Raw genomic sequence first — 19608 nt, 5'->3', positions numbered from 1 at the left:
GGCTGGTCGGTACCGTTGGGCCTTCCAAGGTCTGTTCGGACGGAGGAGACTCAGATCATACAGTGTAATGTCCTGTAAAAGTTTCATGTCAATGGCTACAGTGGTTCCTGAAATTTAGGGAAGCCAAATCACAAAATTTAACATTGTCGAGATAGGAAGTTCCAACTCCCCTTAACGCACAGGAACCATTTTGTTTTATTAAAGAGATTAATAGTAAAGTTCAGGATTTAATCAAGTTGCACATTTTTAGAAAGATTATAAAACAGGGCCAAATTCATGTTGTATTCTCTGAGGCACATGTTCAGGGTGACACAGAGTAACGGGAATGTTTGAAATGAGTAGTGGCAGCCATGGGTAGGTGGCAGCACTGCGGGTTCGTGAGCGTTAGCGAGTAAACAGGCCGCCATTTCAGTAATCACAGATCGGTGGAATGGACATAAAAATGCTTTATAACAACAATGATACTTTGGTAGCGGCGCAGAGAGAGTTTCGACTTTTTTTATTTAAGACGTCATGATGCCCTTCCGTCGAAACTAGCGATAACATGTTGGATTAATAACTTTGAAAAGAATGGATCTGCCCTCAAGAAGAAACCAACAGGACGACCAAGAACTGTGCGTTCTCCGGCGAACATTTATGTTGTACGCGAGTCTGTCTTATGGAGCCCACGGCGTTCAATTCGTAAGCAAGCAGCAGTGGTTGGAATGTTCTGAGGGAATGTTCGTAGAATTCTTCATTTTGATTTAAAATTTCATCCGTACAAACTGCAGTCTGTGCAACAATTGTCGGACAACAATTACCGGTTACGATTAGGATTCTGTCAACAACTGATGACAAAAAAACAATGACGATGAATTTCTAAAAAAGTTGCGGATGTCAGATGTACATTTTCATCTCAGAGGCTATGTGAATAAACAGAACTACAGTTCCTGGGCAACGCAAATCCTAATGACGTTCATGCGTGCCCTTTACACGCTAGTAAAGTAACAGTATGGTATGGCGTTTCATCACATGACATTATCGGACCGTATTTTTTCGCAAATGAACAGTGAGACACAGTAACAGTCAATCCCGATCGTTACGTTGAGATGTTACGAACTTTCGTTACACCTGCACTGAGCGACTTTCCAAACGTTCAAGTCCCGTTTCAACAGGACGAAACGTCGTCACACGTTGCACGGCGATCAATGGCATATGTGCGAGAATTGTTTGGCAACTGTGTGATCTCACGATTCGGTAACATTCCGTAGCCCCCTAGATCGCCAGATTCATCCGTCTGCGGTTTTTTCTTGTGGGATTACCTCAAGACGAAGAGTAAAAACTGTACGAAGTTAAAGTAAAGCACGATTTCCATTTCTTTTGTTGTTATTGGTCTGGTGAATCTGATAAACATGTCCCAGACGTGTGTGCAGTAGTTTTGCAGAACATCCAAAAAAGCAAAGATTTATTAACTACGTGGACCAATTTGTTTTTTAAACTTCACAAAGTTTTTTTACAGATGCAGTAGAGAATTTAATTTTGGAAAAATCATGGCAGTAATGTTAACTGAAACTGTATGAATGTGTCAGATAATCTGCTTTTGTTAATACCGTAGCTCACGTGTATTCGTGTTAAACCGAAAAAGAAACCTCAGTGTTAAGGCAGTTGTAAACTGTACATACTATTTAACAATACATTCACAATAAATGTTCAAAAATGTCTCCACCGAGTTCAATCCATTTTAGGAAACGACTGAAACCACTCACTATCGGGTGCCAGCAATAACGTTTCTACATTCTTAATGGCAAGTAAACAAGATTTACTTGTATAATAATCTATGCTCGACTTTCTGGAAAACTACTGCAGACACACGTCTGGGAAATGTTTTATTCGATTCACCAGACGAACAACAACAAAATGCACTACTGACCATTAAAATTGCTACACCAAGAAGAAATGCAGATGATAAACGGGTATACATTGGACAAATATATTATACTATAACTGACATGTGATTACATTTTCACGCAATTTGGGTGCATAGATCCTGAGAAATCAGTACCCAGAACAACCACTCTGGCCGTAATAACGGCCTCCATACGCCTGGGCATTGAGTCAAACAGAGCTTGGATGGCGAGTACAGGTACAGCTGCCCATGCAACTTCAACACGATACCACAGTTCATCAAGAGTAGTGACTGGCGTACTGCGACGAGCCAGTTGCTCGGCCACCATTGACCAGGCGTTTTCAGTTGGCGAGAGATCTGGAGAATCTGCTGTTCTGGGCAGCAGTCGAACATTTTCTGTATCCAGAAAGGCCCTTACAGGACCCGCAACATGCGGTCGTGCATTATCCTGCTGAAATGTTGGGTTTCGCAGGGATCGAATGAAGGGTAGAGCCACGGGTCGTAACACATTTGAAATGTAACGTCCACTGTTCAAAGTGCTGTCAGTGCGAACAAGAGGTGACCGAGTTGTGTAAGCAATGACACCCCATAGCATCACGCCGGGTGATACGCCAGTATGGCGATGACGAATGCACGCTTCCAATGTGCGTTCACTGCGGTGTCGCCAAAGACGGATGCGACCATCATGATGCTGTAAACAGAACCTGGATTCATCCGAAAAAATGACGTTTTGCCATTCGTGCACCCAGGTTCGTCGTCGAGTACACCATCGCAGGCGCTCCTGTCTGTGATGCAGCGTCAAGGGTAACCGCAGCCACGGTCTCCGAGGTGATAGTCGATGCTGTTGTAAACGTCGTCGAACTGTTCGTGCAGATGGTTGTTGTCTTACATACGTCCCCATTTGTTGATTCAGGGATCGAGACGTGGCTGCACGATCCGTTACAGCAATGCGAACAAGTGTTGGTGTCTGTCAGTAGTGGTTTATCTTGTAGTGAAGTCGAAGTAGATACTCCGTGCGAATTGGTGTGGGTGGAGGTTATACTTAACAGCCGAATTAAGTTAATAATTGGCTCCTTCTACCGACCCCCAGACTCCGATGATACAGTTGCGGAACAGTTCAGAGAAAGTTTGAGTCTCGTAACAAATAAATACCCCACTCATACGGTTATAGTTGGTGGGGACTTCAACCTACCCTCGGTATGTTGGCAAAAATACTTGTTCAAAACCGGTGGTAGGCAGAAAACGTCTTCCGAGATTGTCCTAAATGCATTCTCCGAAAATTATTTAGAGCAGTTAGTCCACGAACCCACGCGAATTGTAAATGGTTGCGAAAACACACTTGACCTCTTGGCCACAAACAATCCAGAGCTGATAGAGAGCATCATGACTGATACAGGGATTAGTGATCACAAGGTCATTGTAGCTAGGCTCAATACCATTTCTTCCAAATCCATCAGAAACAAACGCAAAATAATTTTATTTAAAAAAGCGGATAAAGTGCCACTAGAAGCCTTCCTAAAAGACAATTTCCATTCCTTCCGAACTGACTATGCGAATGTAGACGAGATGTGGCTCAAATTCAAAGATATAGTAGCAACAGCAATTGAGATATTCATACCTCATAAATTGGTAAGAGATGGAACGGATCCCCCGTGGTACACAAAAAAAGTCCGAACGCTGTTGCAGAGGCAACGGAAAAAGCATGCGAAGTTCAGAAGAACCCGAAATCCTGAAGATGGGCTAAAATTTACAGACGCGCGAAATTTTGGCACGTACTTCGATGCGAGATGCCTTTAATAGGTTCCACAACGAAACATTGTCTCGAAATTTGGTAGAAAATCCGAAGAAATTCTGGTCGTATGTAAAGTACGCAAGTGGCAAGACGCAGTCAATACCTTCGCTGCGCAGTGCCGATGGTACTGTTATCGACGACTGTGCCGCTAAAGCGGAGTTATTGAACGCAGTTTTCCGAAATTCCTTCACCAGGGAAGACGAATGGAATATTCCAGAATTTGAAACACGAACATCTGCTAGCATGAGTTTCTTAGAAGTAGATACCTTAGGGGTTGCGAAGCAACTCAAATCGCTTGATACGGGCAAGTCTTCAGGTCCAGATTGTATACCGATTAGGTTCCTTTCAGATTACGCTGATACTATAGCTCCCTACTTAGCACTCATATACAACCGCTCGCTCACCAATAGATCTGTACCTACAGATTGGAAAATTGCGCAGGTCGCACCAGTGTTCAAGAAGGGTAGTAGGAGTAATCCATTTAACTACAGACCTATATCATTGACGTCGGTTTGCAGTAGGGTTTTGGAGCATATACTGTATTCAAACATTATGAATCACCTCGAAGGGAACGATCTATTGACACGTAATCAGCATGGCTTCAGAAAACATCGCTCTTGTGCAACGCAGCTAGCTCTTTATTCGCACGAAGTAATGGCCGCTATCGACAGGGGATCTCAAGTTGATTCCGTATTTCTAGATTTCCGGAAAGCTTTTGACACCGTTCCTCACAAGCGACTTCTAATCAAGCTGCGGAGCTATGGGGTATCGTCTCAGTTGTGCGACTGGATTCGTGACTTCCTGTCAGGAAGGTCGCAGTTCGTAGTAATAGACGGCAAATCATCGAGTAAAACTGAAGTGATATCAGGTGTTCCCCAGGGAAGCGTCCTGGGACCTCTACTGTTCCTGATCTATATAAATGACCTGGGTGACAATCTGAGCAGTTCTCTTAGACTGTTCGCAGATGATGCTGTAATTTACCGTCTAGTAAGGTCATCCGAAGACCAGTATCAGCTGCAAAGCGATTTAGAAAAGATTGCTGTATGGTGTGTCAGGTGGCAGTTGACGCTAAATAACGAAAAGTGTGAGATGATCCACATGAGTTCGAAAAGAAATCCGTTGGAATTCGATTACTCGATAAATAGTACAATTCTCAAGGCTGTCAATTCAACTAAGTACCTGGGTGTTAAAATTACGAACAACTTCAGTTGGAAGGATCACATAGATAATATTGTCGGGAAGGCGAGCCAAAGGTTGCGTTTCATTGGCAGGACACTTAGAAGATGCAACAAGTCCACTAAAGAGACAGCTTACACTACACTCGTTCGTCCTCTGTTAGAATATTGCTGCGCGGTGTGGGATCCTTACCAGGTGGGATTGACGGAGGACATCGAGAGGGTGCAAAGAAGGGCAGCTCGTTTTGTATTATCGCGTTATAGGGGAGAGAGTGTGGCAGATATGATACACGAGTTGGGATGGAAGTCATTACAGCATAGACGTTTTTCGTCGCGGCGAGAGCTTTTTACGAAATTTCAGTCACCAACTTTCTCTTCCGAATGCGAAAATATTTTGTTGAGCCCAACCTACATAGGTAGGAATGATCATCAAAATAAAATAAGAGAAATCAGAGCTCGAACAGAAAGGTTTAGGTGTTCGTTTTTCCCGCTCGCTGTTCGGGAGTGGAATAGTAGAGAGATAGTATGATTGTGGTTCGATGAACCCTCTGCCAAGCACTTAAATGTGAATTGCAGAGTAGTCATGTAGATGTAGATGTAGATGGCTGTGATCTCGACTGCTAGTGATACGAGGCCGTTGGGATCCAGCACGGCGTTCCGTATTACCCTCCTGAACCCACCGATTGCATATTATGCTAATAGTCATTGGATCTCGACCAACGCGAGCAGCAATGTCGCGATACGATAAACCGCAATCGCGATAGGCTACAATCCGACCTTTATCATGGTCGGAAACGTGATGGTACGCATTTCTCCTCGTTACACGAGGCGTCACAACAACGTTTCGCCAGGCAACGCCGGTCAACTGCTGTTTGTGTATGAGAAATCGGTTGGAAACTTTGCTTGTGTCAGCACGTTGTAGGTGTTGCCACTGGTGCCAACCTTGTGTGAATGCTCTGAAAATCTAATCATTTGCATATCACAACATCTTCTTCCTGTCGGTTAAATTTCGCGTGTGTAGCTGGTCATCTTCGTGGTGTAGCAATGTTAATGGCCAGTAGTGTATGTTTATATGAACTTTTTTCTTTAGTTGTAGAATAACATATTAAAATATTTGCGTATCTTCGCGAATCACCCTGTATACGTGGAAAAGTGTAGTACTTGTACCCCACAGCTCCGGTATTGGCTCGATGTGTAAGCGCGGGAGCGAAAATCGCTTTAGGAAGCTGGACGTTTATGTGGAGGATGTAGTGGGGAGTGTAGGCTGGTGCAGGAAGCGGTTTGTCGCTCGAGCAGGACAGGACAGGAGGCGCCAGGACAGAGGAGACGGGCTGGCAGTGCTCGCCGGAGGCGCCGCCATGGATGAGCCCGCCTGCTGCAGCCCGCTGCGCATCTACCTGGAGCGCAGGGACGTGGAGCGGCTGCTCGAGAAGAACCGGCGCGCCTACCTGAGGCTCAAGTCGCAGGACGTCAAGACCATCCTGCTAGGTACGGCCGCAGCCGTTGCTCTGGTTCATCCACAGTTGCGAATGGCTCGGGTCCAGCGGGGAGCTGCCGTGTCTAGCAACCCTACCACAACAAAGGTCAAATATTAATTACGATTGTAGTGTTGCTCACGCTGCTAAATACTGCATTTTCGGGCAACAACAAAGTTAATATTATGTGGCAGGTGTCATTAGAGCACAGTTAATAAAGTCATTTCTTGAAATAATGGATAAACTGGGCACTCATCTTTTCGTGTTTCCCACGCTGGTCTCGTTGTGAACTCGTGGCTCAATCGTCGAAAATCTGGGTGGTGATGATTCCAAGCTCGGATGCAAAGAGGCCTAGGTGTTATTCTGCGATATTCAAAAGTTTTATAGATGTGCTTCATAAACCAGTCTTGAAGATTAAACTTCTGCAAGTTAGGACAATGGTGAGGTAAAAAAGTAATCAGCACTCCGAATTTAAGTTACACTTCTTTTTTATTACTTTTGTTGCAATATCACGTAACTCGTTCCAAAACATCACTTCACAATACAAAACATAATTGAAAATATCTTCCTCACTGTTAAAGTTCACGTTTCATAAACTGACTACAATATGCGTCTTTTTAACATGACGACCAAAGCTTGATTCTCTAATAACCGCTTACGCACCCAAAAATCAGAGTTACAAGTACGTCAATGATTATAGTGACAAAAGAAAGAATACACATAAGAATAATATCATTGCAATATATACATATCGATGTATCGAAGTACCTGTACATTAATGAAATCAGACCTGAATGTTGTCACAGAAATATGTTACCTATTTTACAGAAGAACAGTAGAATATTGCTGGTATCGAGAGGTGCCGCAATGGTTACGTAATTCAAGTACCATTGCACGCGGTACACCCCGTTTCACGTGACCGTAGCCTGGCGTACCGCGAGCTAACGAGGACAGGTCCCCAGAGGAGAGATCGACTTTTAAAACCATCTATACGGTTATGTCGGTTACGATCTAAGGTACCACACACTGCAGCCATTCGCCCTAGCGGACCGGCTTAAGGGAAAAAAAAGAAATCAGACTTTTGTTTGATACTCAACAGCGTTAAAAGTTGCATCATACAGTCTGGTTGCGTGGTATAATAGACAGGATAATAGCTTAACAGCTTCACGTGAAGAAGGTTGTGGGTGCGTATCTCGTCAGGTGCACAATTTTTGTTATTTTAAATCTTTATCGAAGTTACTTGCATCATAATTTTTATTCATTTAATTAGCTTTAAATGTATTTTTTTGTTTCTATTCGTTTGTCACGCTATTTTAATCACTGTACGAACTTTTTCATTTGTATCAAAATCGGAATTTTTGTAACTATAAATGAAATTATATTTATATATTGTTGTTGTTGTCTTCAGTCCTGAGACTGGTTTAATGAAGCTCTCCATGCTACTCTATCCTGTGCAAGCTTCTTCATCTCCCTGTACTTACTGCAACCTACATCCTTCTGAATCTGTTTAGTATATTCATCCCTTGGTCTCCCTCTACGATTTTTACCCTCCATGCCCTCTAATACTAAATTAGTGATCCCTTGATGCCTCAGAACATGTCCCACCAGCCGGTCCCTTTTTCTTGTCAAGTTGTGCCACAAATTCCTCTTCTCCCCAATTCTATTCAATACCTCATCATTAGTTATGTGATCTACATATTCTTCTGTAGCACCACATTTTGAAAGCTTCTATTCTCTTCTTGTCCAAACTATTTATCGTCCACGTTTCACTTCCATACATGGCTACACTCCATACAAATACTTTCAGAAATGACTTCCTGACACTTAAATCTATACTCGATGTTAACAAATTTCTCTCCTTCAGAAACGCTTTCCTTGCCATTGCCAGTCTACATTTTGTATCCTCTCTACTTCGATCATCCTCAGTTATTTTGCTCCTCAAATAGCAAAACTCTTACTACTTTAAGTGTCATTTCCTAATCTAATTCTCTCAGCATAATATATTTTAATATTCAATTATTTCAAAATTCCTATCTATCAGATAAAAAATGAAAGTCGAAACAATGTATTTATATCTGTGAAGTGGTGTGAAAGCTCATTTTTGTTACCAGATGGGCCTCTTTCTTGCGTAGTAGTCGTTGTATAAATTTAAACGATAGACGGGTCTATAAGTAAAGCGAAATTCAAGCAAAATGAGAAATAGATATGATGTACGCAATAATGTGGACGAAAAAACATTGTGCACAACAAAAGAAATTAAATAGGAATTGTTACATGAAATTAATTAAAAGCACATGAACATAGATTTCAAGTAGAGAAAGAATGATAGGAAGAAAAATGAGAGCAAATGAAGAAGCTGACATTATGATTAAAATTACATGGCAACCGAAGTAAATTAAAAAGTTACATTTAAATCAGTTAATTGAAAAAAATTATGATCAGAGTCAATTCGATAAATATTTAAAAATAAGAAAAATTTGCTACACCTGACGCGATTCGAACCGACAACATCCTACATGCTAAGCTGTACATCACACAACCATACTGCATAGTATAATATATATATGAATTAACTATATTTATCTATTATGATACTCAATTACTTGAAAATTCCGATCTATCAGTTAAAAAACAAAAGACGAAATCATTTATTTGTATCAGTGCAATCGTGTGAAAAATGTATTTTTTTCACCAGATGTGCATTTTTCTTGCAGGATAGTCGTATAGTCGTCATACAAACAAACCATAGTCTAAATACCTACTACACTACCGACAAAATAACGCCGATGAAAATTTAAATGAAAGACGTGTTTATAAGTAAAGCGAAATTCAAGTAAAATGAGGAATTTATATAATGAACGCAATAATTTGGACGAAAATACATGGAGGAAAACAAAAGAAATTAAATTGGAATTATTACATGAAATGAATTAAAAACACATGAACATAGATTTCAGGTAGAGAAAGAATGATAGGAAGAAAAATGAGAGTAAATGAAGTTGACGCTGTGATTAAAATTTTGTGACAAAGGAACTGAATTAAAAATTATATTTAAAATCAATTAATTGAATAAAAATGATGATCAAAGTCATTTATATAAAGATTTCAAAACAAAAAAATTACTGTACTTGACGATTCGAATCCACCACATCCTACATGCCAAGTTGATTTCCTATCCTTCACACCACACAACCATACTCTATAACGTAATTTTTTAACGCTATTAAGTGTCTTACAAAATTGCGATACATATTTGTTTTCGTCAATTGCTCGCAAGCGAGAGCCCACAAGGGTGAATGGCTGCGGTGTGTTATACCTGGATCTTAAACTACATCCCTCTATAGATGATTTCAAAACGTTGATCGCACCACTGGGGACTTCTCCTTGTAAGAATGGGAGAAACTTCCCGGTGGAAACCGATACCAGTATTGTACAAAAAGACAATGTCGTTTGCAAAGTTATTTTTAATACAAATAATGAGTTTCATCTCGTCAATGCTTCCTCGTGTTATTTAAAAGAAAAGCAAGGATGTAATTGTACAAAATTGCAAGATAAGGGGCATGGTTTGCAGTTGCCCTAAAGTTTTAAAAATTAGTTTTAAAAACTTTTAAGAAGAGAATTAACACACACGAAAGGCTGTCAAAGTTTTACCTAACACCGGCTGGTGGAGCGGGTAGTGAAAACGATGGTAAAGAATCATCAGAAGGAAGATGCCTCACCCATTTATCCCCGTTATTACCCTTCCTAGTTTATACACTTGGTTTTGTCCCAGTGTGTCTTGTTCGACGCTTCTTCCTTTAGATGGTTTCTTACCATCTGCACTAACATCCCTACCAGCCGGTGACACGCAATGCACTGATAGCCTTCCGTGAGTACTAATTTATTTTTTAAATTTTTTTTAAAATTTTATCACAGGTTACAATAATATCCCTTAACATGTAATTTTATATAATTACATCATTGTTTTTCCTTTTCTTTCAGAAAACTTCAAGAATCCTAAACCAAGAGAAACGTATTAACTGTATTAAAAGTAACTTAGAAACCGAGACTGAACTCAATTTACCGTCAGCAGTTAGAGTTGACGGTAAATTGAGTTCATGGTTCAGAGTAGTTTCAGGGGTAAGACAAGGCTGCAACCTGTCTCCACTGTTGTTCGTATTATTTATGGATCATATGTTGAAAACAATAGACTGGCTGGGTGAGATCAAAATATGTGAACACAAAATAAGCAGTCTTGCATATGCGGATGACTTAGTTGTGATGGCAGATTCGATTGAAAGTTTGCAAAGTAATATTTCGGAGCTAGATCAGCAATGTAAAGACTATGGTATGAAGATTAGCATCTCCAAAACGAAAGTAATGTCAGTGGGAAAGAGATATATACGGATTGAGTGCCAAATAGGAGGTACAAAGTTAGAACAGGTGGACGGTTTCAAGTACTTAGGATGCATATTCTCACACGATGGCAACATAGTGAAAGAACTGGAAGCGAGGTGTAGCAAAGCTAATGCAGTGAGCGCTCAGCTACGATCTACTCTCTTCTGCACGAAGGAAGTCAGTACCAAGACTAAGTTATCTATGCACCGTTCAATCTTTCGACCAACTTTGTTGTATGGGAGCGAAAGCTGGGTGGATTCAGGTTACCTTATCAACAAGGTTGAGGTTACGGATATGAAAGTTGCTAGGATGATTGCAGGTACTAGTAGATGGGAACAATGGCAGGAGTGTGTTCACAATGAGGAAATCAAAGAAAAACTGGGACTGAACTCTATAGACGTAGCAGTCAGGGCGAACAGGCTTAGACGGTGGGGTTACGTTACACGCATGGGAGAAGAAAGGTTAGCTAAGAGATTCATGGGTTCAGCAGTAGAGGGTAGGAGGAGTCGGGGCAGACCAAGGAGAAGGTACCTGGATTCGGTTAAGAATGATTTTGAAGTAATAGGTTTAACATCAGAAGAGGCGCCAATGTTAGCACTGAATTGGGGAACATGGAGGAATTTTATAAGGGGGCTATGCTCCAGACTGAACGCTGAAAGGCATAATCAGTCTTAAATGATGGTGATGATGAAGATGTTGATGATGATGACCGAGACTGTCTCTTAATAGAACTATGGAAAGCGGTTGCTGTACCATTCAGCCCACCATGGAACGGAATAAGACTCCGGTATTATAGTTCTGAAAATCGGTATTTTTCGGTATTTGTTTGGTCCCTATTCTAACAAATATTTTTATTTTAAATACGGATCACTTTGTTGACTATATGTCTATCTGTCCGACTTTTCAAATCCCTTTTTCTCAGGAACGGGTTGACGTATCATGTTGAAATTTGTGTCACATACTAAGGTCAATGATCCTTCGGCGTGTATAATAAACTTTAGATTCTAAGTAAATGCAATCAAAAGGTACAGCCTTCTATGTCACATATTTTTATTGCCGCAAACTCAGTCATCGGAACTTACAAGGTACTTCTCGTTGACCTAGAATCATGATATTTGGCAGGAAGCAAGGCTTCACAGTAAAACCGATGTAAAAATCCGAAAATGGTTAATTTGTAAGTAAATCAAACGAAAAAAAATGTTTTGTCATTTTTTATCAAACTATATCCCAGGTTGTCCATTCTCTTGAGACTCCTTCTGAAGGTCTGTGGATCCTTAGCGATGTAAAAAAGTGAAGCTTCTAAGCCGATGGAATCAAAAGGCACTGTCATTTATGTCACATATTTTGATACAAATTAACTCATTAAAACCTATAGCGTATTCCCTTTGAGGCCGATAATGAAATTTGGCAAGAAGGAAGGTTCCACAGTACAAGTAAACGAAAAAAAACAACCGGAAATGGTCCGTTTGTAGTGCTGTTCCACGGAAAAACATTCTTTTGGTATTTGTTATCTGACTTCAAACTTGAAATTAAAACATTGTTGAAAGTCTAAGATTCCCTGGAACGGATATCTTGCCAGTATTAATCAATTAGGCAAAAATCATCGAGATTCTCGATTCCTGGAATGGACGAACTGTCTACATACAAAATTAAGTTTGCACGGAACTGTTCAATGCGCGAGTCCTACTCACATCTCGCCAGGTTTTCACTGGTAACTGGGTATAAAGCCATATATCAGTCAGTAGCGCTATAATTTTTGGGTTTTAAATAAACCTTATTTTTAAAAGAAATGTTTGGTATCGTCTTTGGATGATATTGTTTCTGGTGAAAGGAGACAGCGTACATATCAATACTTCGCAAGACGATATTTGTGAACAGATCGGACAATAAATAACGACCAATAATTAATTCATTATTGAAATTGTAACTATTTCTATGTAAATTTTCTTGGTATATCTTATATTTTGCATACTATCTAAATTCATCATACGAATTTTTTGAAAGAATATTCTTGGTTTTGTCAGCACAAAATCAATTATTTTCAAATTGCCATTAAAAAGTAAAGATATTGAATTCATTTGAATAAAAACGGATATTCCATTCGAAATAATTAAAGAAAAAGAACGCTACAAATTTTACGTGCTGCTTATTATTGGTCTGTCATTTCTATGAACCAATAAGACAGAAAATTATGACAACATTAGTAATTTAACAAATTAACAGTTCATAATATGTACATATAAGGGGAAAATTTGTCTCACCGTTTAAATGCCCTGCTATCGCAGTCAAAAATGTTTGCGAAAGAAAACGACACTACACGAGTCAGCATTTTCCTTCTCGCATTCAATTTGGACAGGAAACGTGCACATTGTAGCAACGTATGACGAATACGGCGGGAGGGATACGACTTCTCATTTCAACGTTTCCATGTGTATTTTGACGGATTTTGCGACACGGGATCGAGCACTGAGCTGTTGCATAATTACCTTTACGTGTCTGTCGCTGTATTGTGGCCTTTTGTGTTTCAGTGCTGGGGCTCGAACCTATCAATTGCTTTTGATAATGATGCCCTGTGACTGTCTTCGCCTGGTTCAGTAGCTACGAAAACGTTCTGTCTTCCAGCGCCATGCGTGTCTTCCACATCAAAATCACCGTTCTTAAGGCGTTAAAAACATTCTCTGCTCGTTCTTCCTCTAATAGTTCCCTCACTATTGGTCTTACCCTGCATTCTAAGACCCACAGTCGCAGATTTCTTCATGTTAAAGCAGAAAATTAAAACTTCCCGCAAATGGCGAGAATTGTTGACGTTCTTAATCGAGAATAATCTTATGATGAAATCACAAATCAACTAATATTTTATGGCATTATGTTTACAGATGCCTAAGCTTACTGTATTACACGTATGACCAGCCACCCGAACCCCACTTGCCGCTACTGCCGTCTATTACAAAACGGCGGAAGCACAGTTGTAGACCTAATGTATACACGGATAAGTAACGGTTCCCTCCCTTTCCTTTTTGTAGGTGTGGATTCCTGATGGCACTTCCCTTTCCTCCAGTCCTCGAATATGGATCGTATCAGTCCGTTCAATCGAGAAAAAAAAAAGGTCATCATCCCAGGTTGTACTTGCAACAGGCCAGTGTTAGACACCAGCAGACTCACAACGCATTAACACAGGCGCTCCTACACTGAAAAACCTAAGGAACTGGTGCACTTGTCAAATATCGTGTACCGCCCCCCCCCCCCCCCCCGCCCCCCTCCCCGGACATGCAGAAGTGCCGCAGTATGCTGTGTTATGGACTCTATTCATGTCTGAAGTACTGCTGGATGGAACTGACACCATGAATCCTGCAGGACTGTCCATAGATCCGTATGAGTACGAGGACGTGGAGATGTCCTCTGAATAGCACGTTGCAAGGCATCCCGGATATGCTCAATAATGTGTGGTGGCCAGCGGAAGTGTTTGAACTTTAAACTCAGAAGAGTGTTCCTGGAGTCATTCTGTAGCAATTCTGGACGTTTGAGGTGTCGCATTGTGCTGGAATTGCCCAACTCCGTCGGAATTCACAATGGACATGAATGGACGCAGTTGATCAGACAGGATGATTACATACGTGTCACCTGCCACAGCAGGATCTACACGTATCAGGGGTCCTATATCACTACAACTGCAACACCATTCCAGAGCCTCCACCAGCTTGAACAGTCCCCTGCTGACCTGCAGTGTCCATGGATTCATGAAGTTGTCTCCATACCCGTGCAGGAAACGTGACTCGTCCGACCAGGCAATATATTTTCATTCTTCTAATAATTTCCGGGTATGCAGCCGGATCCCGTCGACATTCTGCCACGATATTTCGGCCCAGAGACGTCCGGCCATCATCAGGAAATGCGTCTTGCCGATAATCTTATAAATCGTGACAACGGCTTTCAACTGGATAAAAATTGGAATCCTGTTATTAAAATTATACATTCACAGCGGAATAGATAGCGTCATTCGATACTCAATGACTAGATGATCTTTTACTTTCACCACCGAGGGCAGCACGTACAACTCGGCTATGCCGCGCATGTCAACACGTGCGCGAGAATCGGCATAAATACCGCGACTGCACCTGGGCTCTTCAGTAGTTGTGTACTCACCTGATGATGGCCGGACGTCTCTGGGCCGAAATATCGTGGCAGAATGTCGACGGGATCCGGCTGCATACCCGGAAATTATTAGAAGAACAAATACGCCGGGAAAATTTCAGAAGTCACATCAATATATTTCCAGTCAGTCCATTGCCGTTTGCTGACCAGGCCAGGCGAGATGTAAAGCTTTGTGTCGTGCAGCCATCAAGGGTACACGAGTGGGCCTTTGGCTCCGAAGCGCATATCGATGACATTTCGTCGATTTGTTCGCACGCTGACGCTTGTTGGTGACCCAGCATTGCAGTAATTTGAAGAAGGGTTGCACTTCTGTCACGCTGAATGATTCTCTTTAGTCGTCGTTGGTCCCGTTCTTGCAGGATCTTTTTTCGTCCACATTGCTGTCGTAGATTTCATGTTTTACCGGATTCCTGGTGTTCACGGTACACTCCTGAAAACTTCATCTCGCCCTCGGAGATACTGTATCCCATCACTCGTGCGCCGACTATAACACCACGTTCAAACTCACTTAAATCTTGATAACCTGCCGTTGTAGTACCGATAACCGACCTACCAACTGCGCGTCAGTTGTTGTCTTATATAGGCGTTGCCGACAGCAGCGCCGAATTCTGCCTGTTTACGTTTCTCCGCTTTGAATACCTAGCCTATACCAGTTTCTTTGGCGCTTCAATGTATGTCGTCAGTTGAGAACACCGAAAAACTTACACGGCATTTCCCTGTTGCTGTCTGAACAAGCTGTAATACCCCGATCAATACAATACGGCTTTATTGATTACCAATATAGAAGTAATTAATAGATATCGTACATGTTTTTGAAAATCTACTATTACAGTCGTTCATGCTATCTACGGTGTATTAACTTTTGATATGAAGCAGGGCGGCCAGAAATACTGCACACGTGCCGAGCCGCTGCACGAGTGCAAAATTACCAGACACGTAAACATGGAAACGGAACCGTCACCGCTCATGTCGCTGCTTCGCTTCATCCAGTAGCTGGTATACGCTATTTTTATTTTACACTTCCAGTTCCGTAGGACCAAATTCAGGAGAAAATCTTTAAGGTCATGGAACGTGTCGGTACATCAAACTACAACATAAAAGTAATAACATAAAATAAAATGTTTATGAACCCAAAAAAAGACAAGCTATAAGTTTTTCCAATCCATCTCTGGCATACAGCAAACCAGTATTGGTTCAAAACAGTCTTGGTTTGCAATTTTAGTTTTTTATTTTTCAACTACACGTTTCACCTTATTTAGGCATCTTCACGTTGATCTTAATTTGGTATTTCTAAGAACGATCCCTTCGACAGTGTATGCAAAGGGCATCGTCGAATACTTCAGGTCAACATCGCCTTCGTTAAACTCAGTAAACACTTTCTAGATGGACGTGAATGGCTCCAAGATCTGCAATGCTCACTACGTGAGCCCCATCTTATTCTATTACTCGCTCCTGTGAACGGGAACCCGTTATGCAGGTCTTGGAGCCAGTCACGTCCATCTTGAAAGTTTTTACTGAGTTTAACGAAGGCGATGTTGGCCTGATGTATTCGACGATGCCTTTTGGCTACACTGTCTAAAGGATCGTTCTTAGAAATACCAAATTAAGATCATCCTGAAGATGCCTAAATAAGGTGAAACGCGTAGTTGAAAAACAAAAAACTAAAATTGCAACCCAAACTGTTTTCAACCAATACTGAAAAGCCATAAGTTTCTGCATATGCAATCAACGATATAACACAGGAATCAGCTTAAATTTTCAAGTAACTCCTCTACAGAGTAGAAGGAGTGGCCCGTAAGGAAACTCTTCATTTTAGATTTGAGATTGGGTGGATTACTGCTAAGATTTTTAAATTCCTGTCGTATCTTATTGAAAATGGATGCAGCAGTATACTGCATGCTTTTCTCCACAAAAGTTAAGCAAGTACGATCCAAATGCAGATTGGATTTCTGCCTTGTATTAACTGAGTGAAAATTGTTCATTCTTGGGAATAAGCTGTTATTGGTAACATGAAACGACAGTAAAGAATATATATACTGAGAGGCCAGAGGCCAATGTCAGAATACCCAGAGTAAGGAACAGGGGTCGACAAGAGGTTAGCGAAGTTACACCTCTTATTGCTCGAATCGCCCACTCCTGAGCCAAAAATTTCCTTTGAGAATCTGAAGAGATACCCCAAAATATAATACCGGACGTGGTAAGCGAATGAAAATAAGCAAAGCAGACGGCCTTTCTTGTCGAACTATCACTTACTTCGGATACCATTCGAATAGTAAAAATGGCAGCATTAAGTCTTTAAACACGATCCTGAACGTGCTACAGTTTACTATCTACGTGAACACCTAGAAATTGTTCAGTTTCACCAGTCATATTCCCATTCTGTAAAATTAAAAGGTTGGGTTTTTTGAATTGTGTGTTAGAAACTGTAAAAACTTACTGTGATTTGGCATTAGTTTATTTTCTACAGGCCATGAACTTACGTCTTAAAATGCACTATTTGAAACAGTGCCAGTGTTGCACACATCCTTTATTACAAAGCTAGTGTCATCAGAAAACATAAATATTTTAGAGTTACCAGTAATACTAGATGGTATACTATTTATATAAATAAGGAACAGGTGCAGCCCCAGCAATGATCCCTGGGGCGTCCCTCATTTAACTGTGCCCCACTCAGACCCCACCTCATAGCCTTTCTCAACATTGTGGAGAATGGCCTTTAGCTGTCTGTTTTTAAAGTAAGAGGTGAGCCAATTGTAAGTTACTCCCCGTATTCTATGATTGTCCAATTGGAGCAATATTTTGTGATCAACACACTCAAACGCCATAGTTATATAAAAATATGCCCAGCGTTCGAAACTCTTTGTTCAGTCCACCAGTACCTCACAGAGGAAAGAGAATATAGCATTTTATTTGTTAAACCACTTCTAAAACCGAACTGTTCAACTGATATCAAATTATGTGAAATAAAATGATCAGTTAACCTTACATAAACATGCTTTTCAAAAACTTAAGAAACACTGATGGCATAGAAATAATTATGAAATAGTCAACATTACCCCTTTCCCAATTTTTATAAAGCTCCGTTACTACAGAGTACTATAATCGTTCAGGAAACTGACCATGCTTAAAGGAAAAATTACGTGTGTGTCTAAGTGCAGGGCTGACATGTGCAGCACAGTACTCTAATATTCTGCCAGGCACTCCATCATATCCGTGAGAGTCCTTAGTTTACAGTGATACAATTATTGACTCGATCTCCCCCTTGTCAGTGTCACAGAGGAATATTTCAGACCTCAGTCTCGCAAAGACATTTTCCAAGAGATATGATTCGCTGTAGAAACTAAGATTTTATTTAATTCACCAGCAATGCTCAGAAAGTGATTGTTAAATACTGTACATATATCTTATTTATCAGTAACAGAAACATTTTTAATACGAATTGACTTTATATCTTCGACCCTGTAGTGCTGACCAGACACTCCCTTCTCGACTGACCATATGGTTTTAATTTTATCCTGTGAATTAGCTATTCTGTTTCCTTCCTAATAACATTTTAAGCACCTTACAATACTGTTTGTAACGAGCTACTGTAGCTCGATCGTGACTACTTCTAACATACTGATATAATTCCCACTGTGTTCTACACGATATCCTTATCCCACTAGTCAGCCACCCAGGCTGCCTTTTACTGCTAGAACGTTCTAATGGAATTCAACTTTCAAGGAGCATGAGAAATGTGTTACGGAAAGCATTATATTTGTCATGTCATCGGCACTGTAAACATCCTGCCACTCTTGTTGCTTAACGATGTTTAAAAGACTTTCTGTTGCCATTGGATTAGCTTTTCTAGATAACACATCAAAAAAAAGTTTTTAACCAGCCCGGTTCCCAGAACTCCTGAAGACAGACGTTGACTGCCGGTATTGTATCACAGACACAGTCCCTTTGACTGTTCAGAGATGTCACTAAACCCGCCCAAAGATGTAAACAACCATGCAGGAGCAGAGCGTATTAGACGTAGGGGGTCGGACAGCTGATCAGTTCCAGTCATTCCACCAGGGAGGAGGTACACGGCTCGTGTTATCTGCAGTTCAGCCACGCGTAGACGGTCAATACCGTGGTTCGATCGCGTCCGCATTGTTACTTTGTGCCAGGAAGGGCTCTCGACAAGGGAAGTGTCCAAGCGTCTCGGAATGAACATAAGCGATGTTGTTCGGACGTGTAGGAGATACAGAGAGACAGGAACTGTCGATCACATGCCTCGTTCATCCCACCCAAGGGCTACTACTGCAGTGGATGACCGGGACCAACGACGACTGAAGATTATCGTTCGACATGACAGAAGTGCAGCCCTTCCGCAAATTGCTGCAGATTTCAATGATGGGCCATTAACTAATGTCAGCGTGTGAACCATTCAACGAAACGCCATCGATATGGGCTTTCGGAGCTGAAGGCCCCCTCGTGTACCCTTGATAACTGCACGACACAAAGCTTTACGCCTCGCCTGGGCCCGTCAACACCGACAATGGACTGTTGAACGCTAGAAACATGTTGCCTGGTCGGACGAGTCTTGTTCCAAATTGTATCGAGCGGATGGACGTGTACGGGCCTGGAGACAACCTCAAGGATCCGTGGACCCTGCATGTAAGCAGGGAACTGTTCAACCTGTTGGAGGCTCTGTGATGGTGTGGGGCGTGTGCAGTTGGGGTGATGTGGGACCCCTGACACGTCTAGATACTACACTGACTGATG

The 19608-nt window shown here is 41.4% G+C and overlaps 1 protein-coding gene across 1 annotated transcript in view; it reads left to right on the top strand.

The window, feature by feature from the left end:
• The first annotated feature begins 6204 nt into the window (after positions 1–6204).
• Positions 6205–19608, top strand: part of LOC126293762 (guanine nucleotide-binding protein subunit alpha-11-like) — a 137041-nt gene continuing 123637 nt past the window's right edge. The window contains exon 1 of the mRNA XM_049987140.1: positions 6205–6340. Coding sequence (XP_049843097.1) covers positions 6211–6340 — 130 coding nt within the window. The 5' untranslated portion in view covers positions 6205–6210. The remainder of the gene's footprint in view (positions 6341–19608) is intronic.

Source organism: Schistocerca gregaria, chromosome 10 (genome assembly GCF_023897955.1).
Source record: "Schistocerca gregaria isolate iqSchGreg1 chromosome 10, iqSchGreg1.2, whole genome shotgun sequence".
NCBI lineage: Eukaryota > Metazoa > Arthropoda > Insecta > Orthoptera > Acrididae > Schistocerca > Schistocerca gregaria.
Note: the sequence above shows the minus strand (reverse complement) of the source record. Positions and strands in the feature narration are given on the sequence as shown.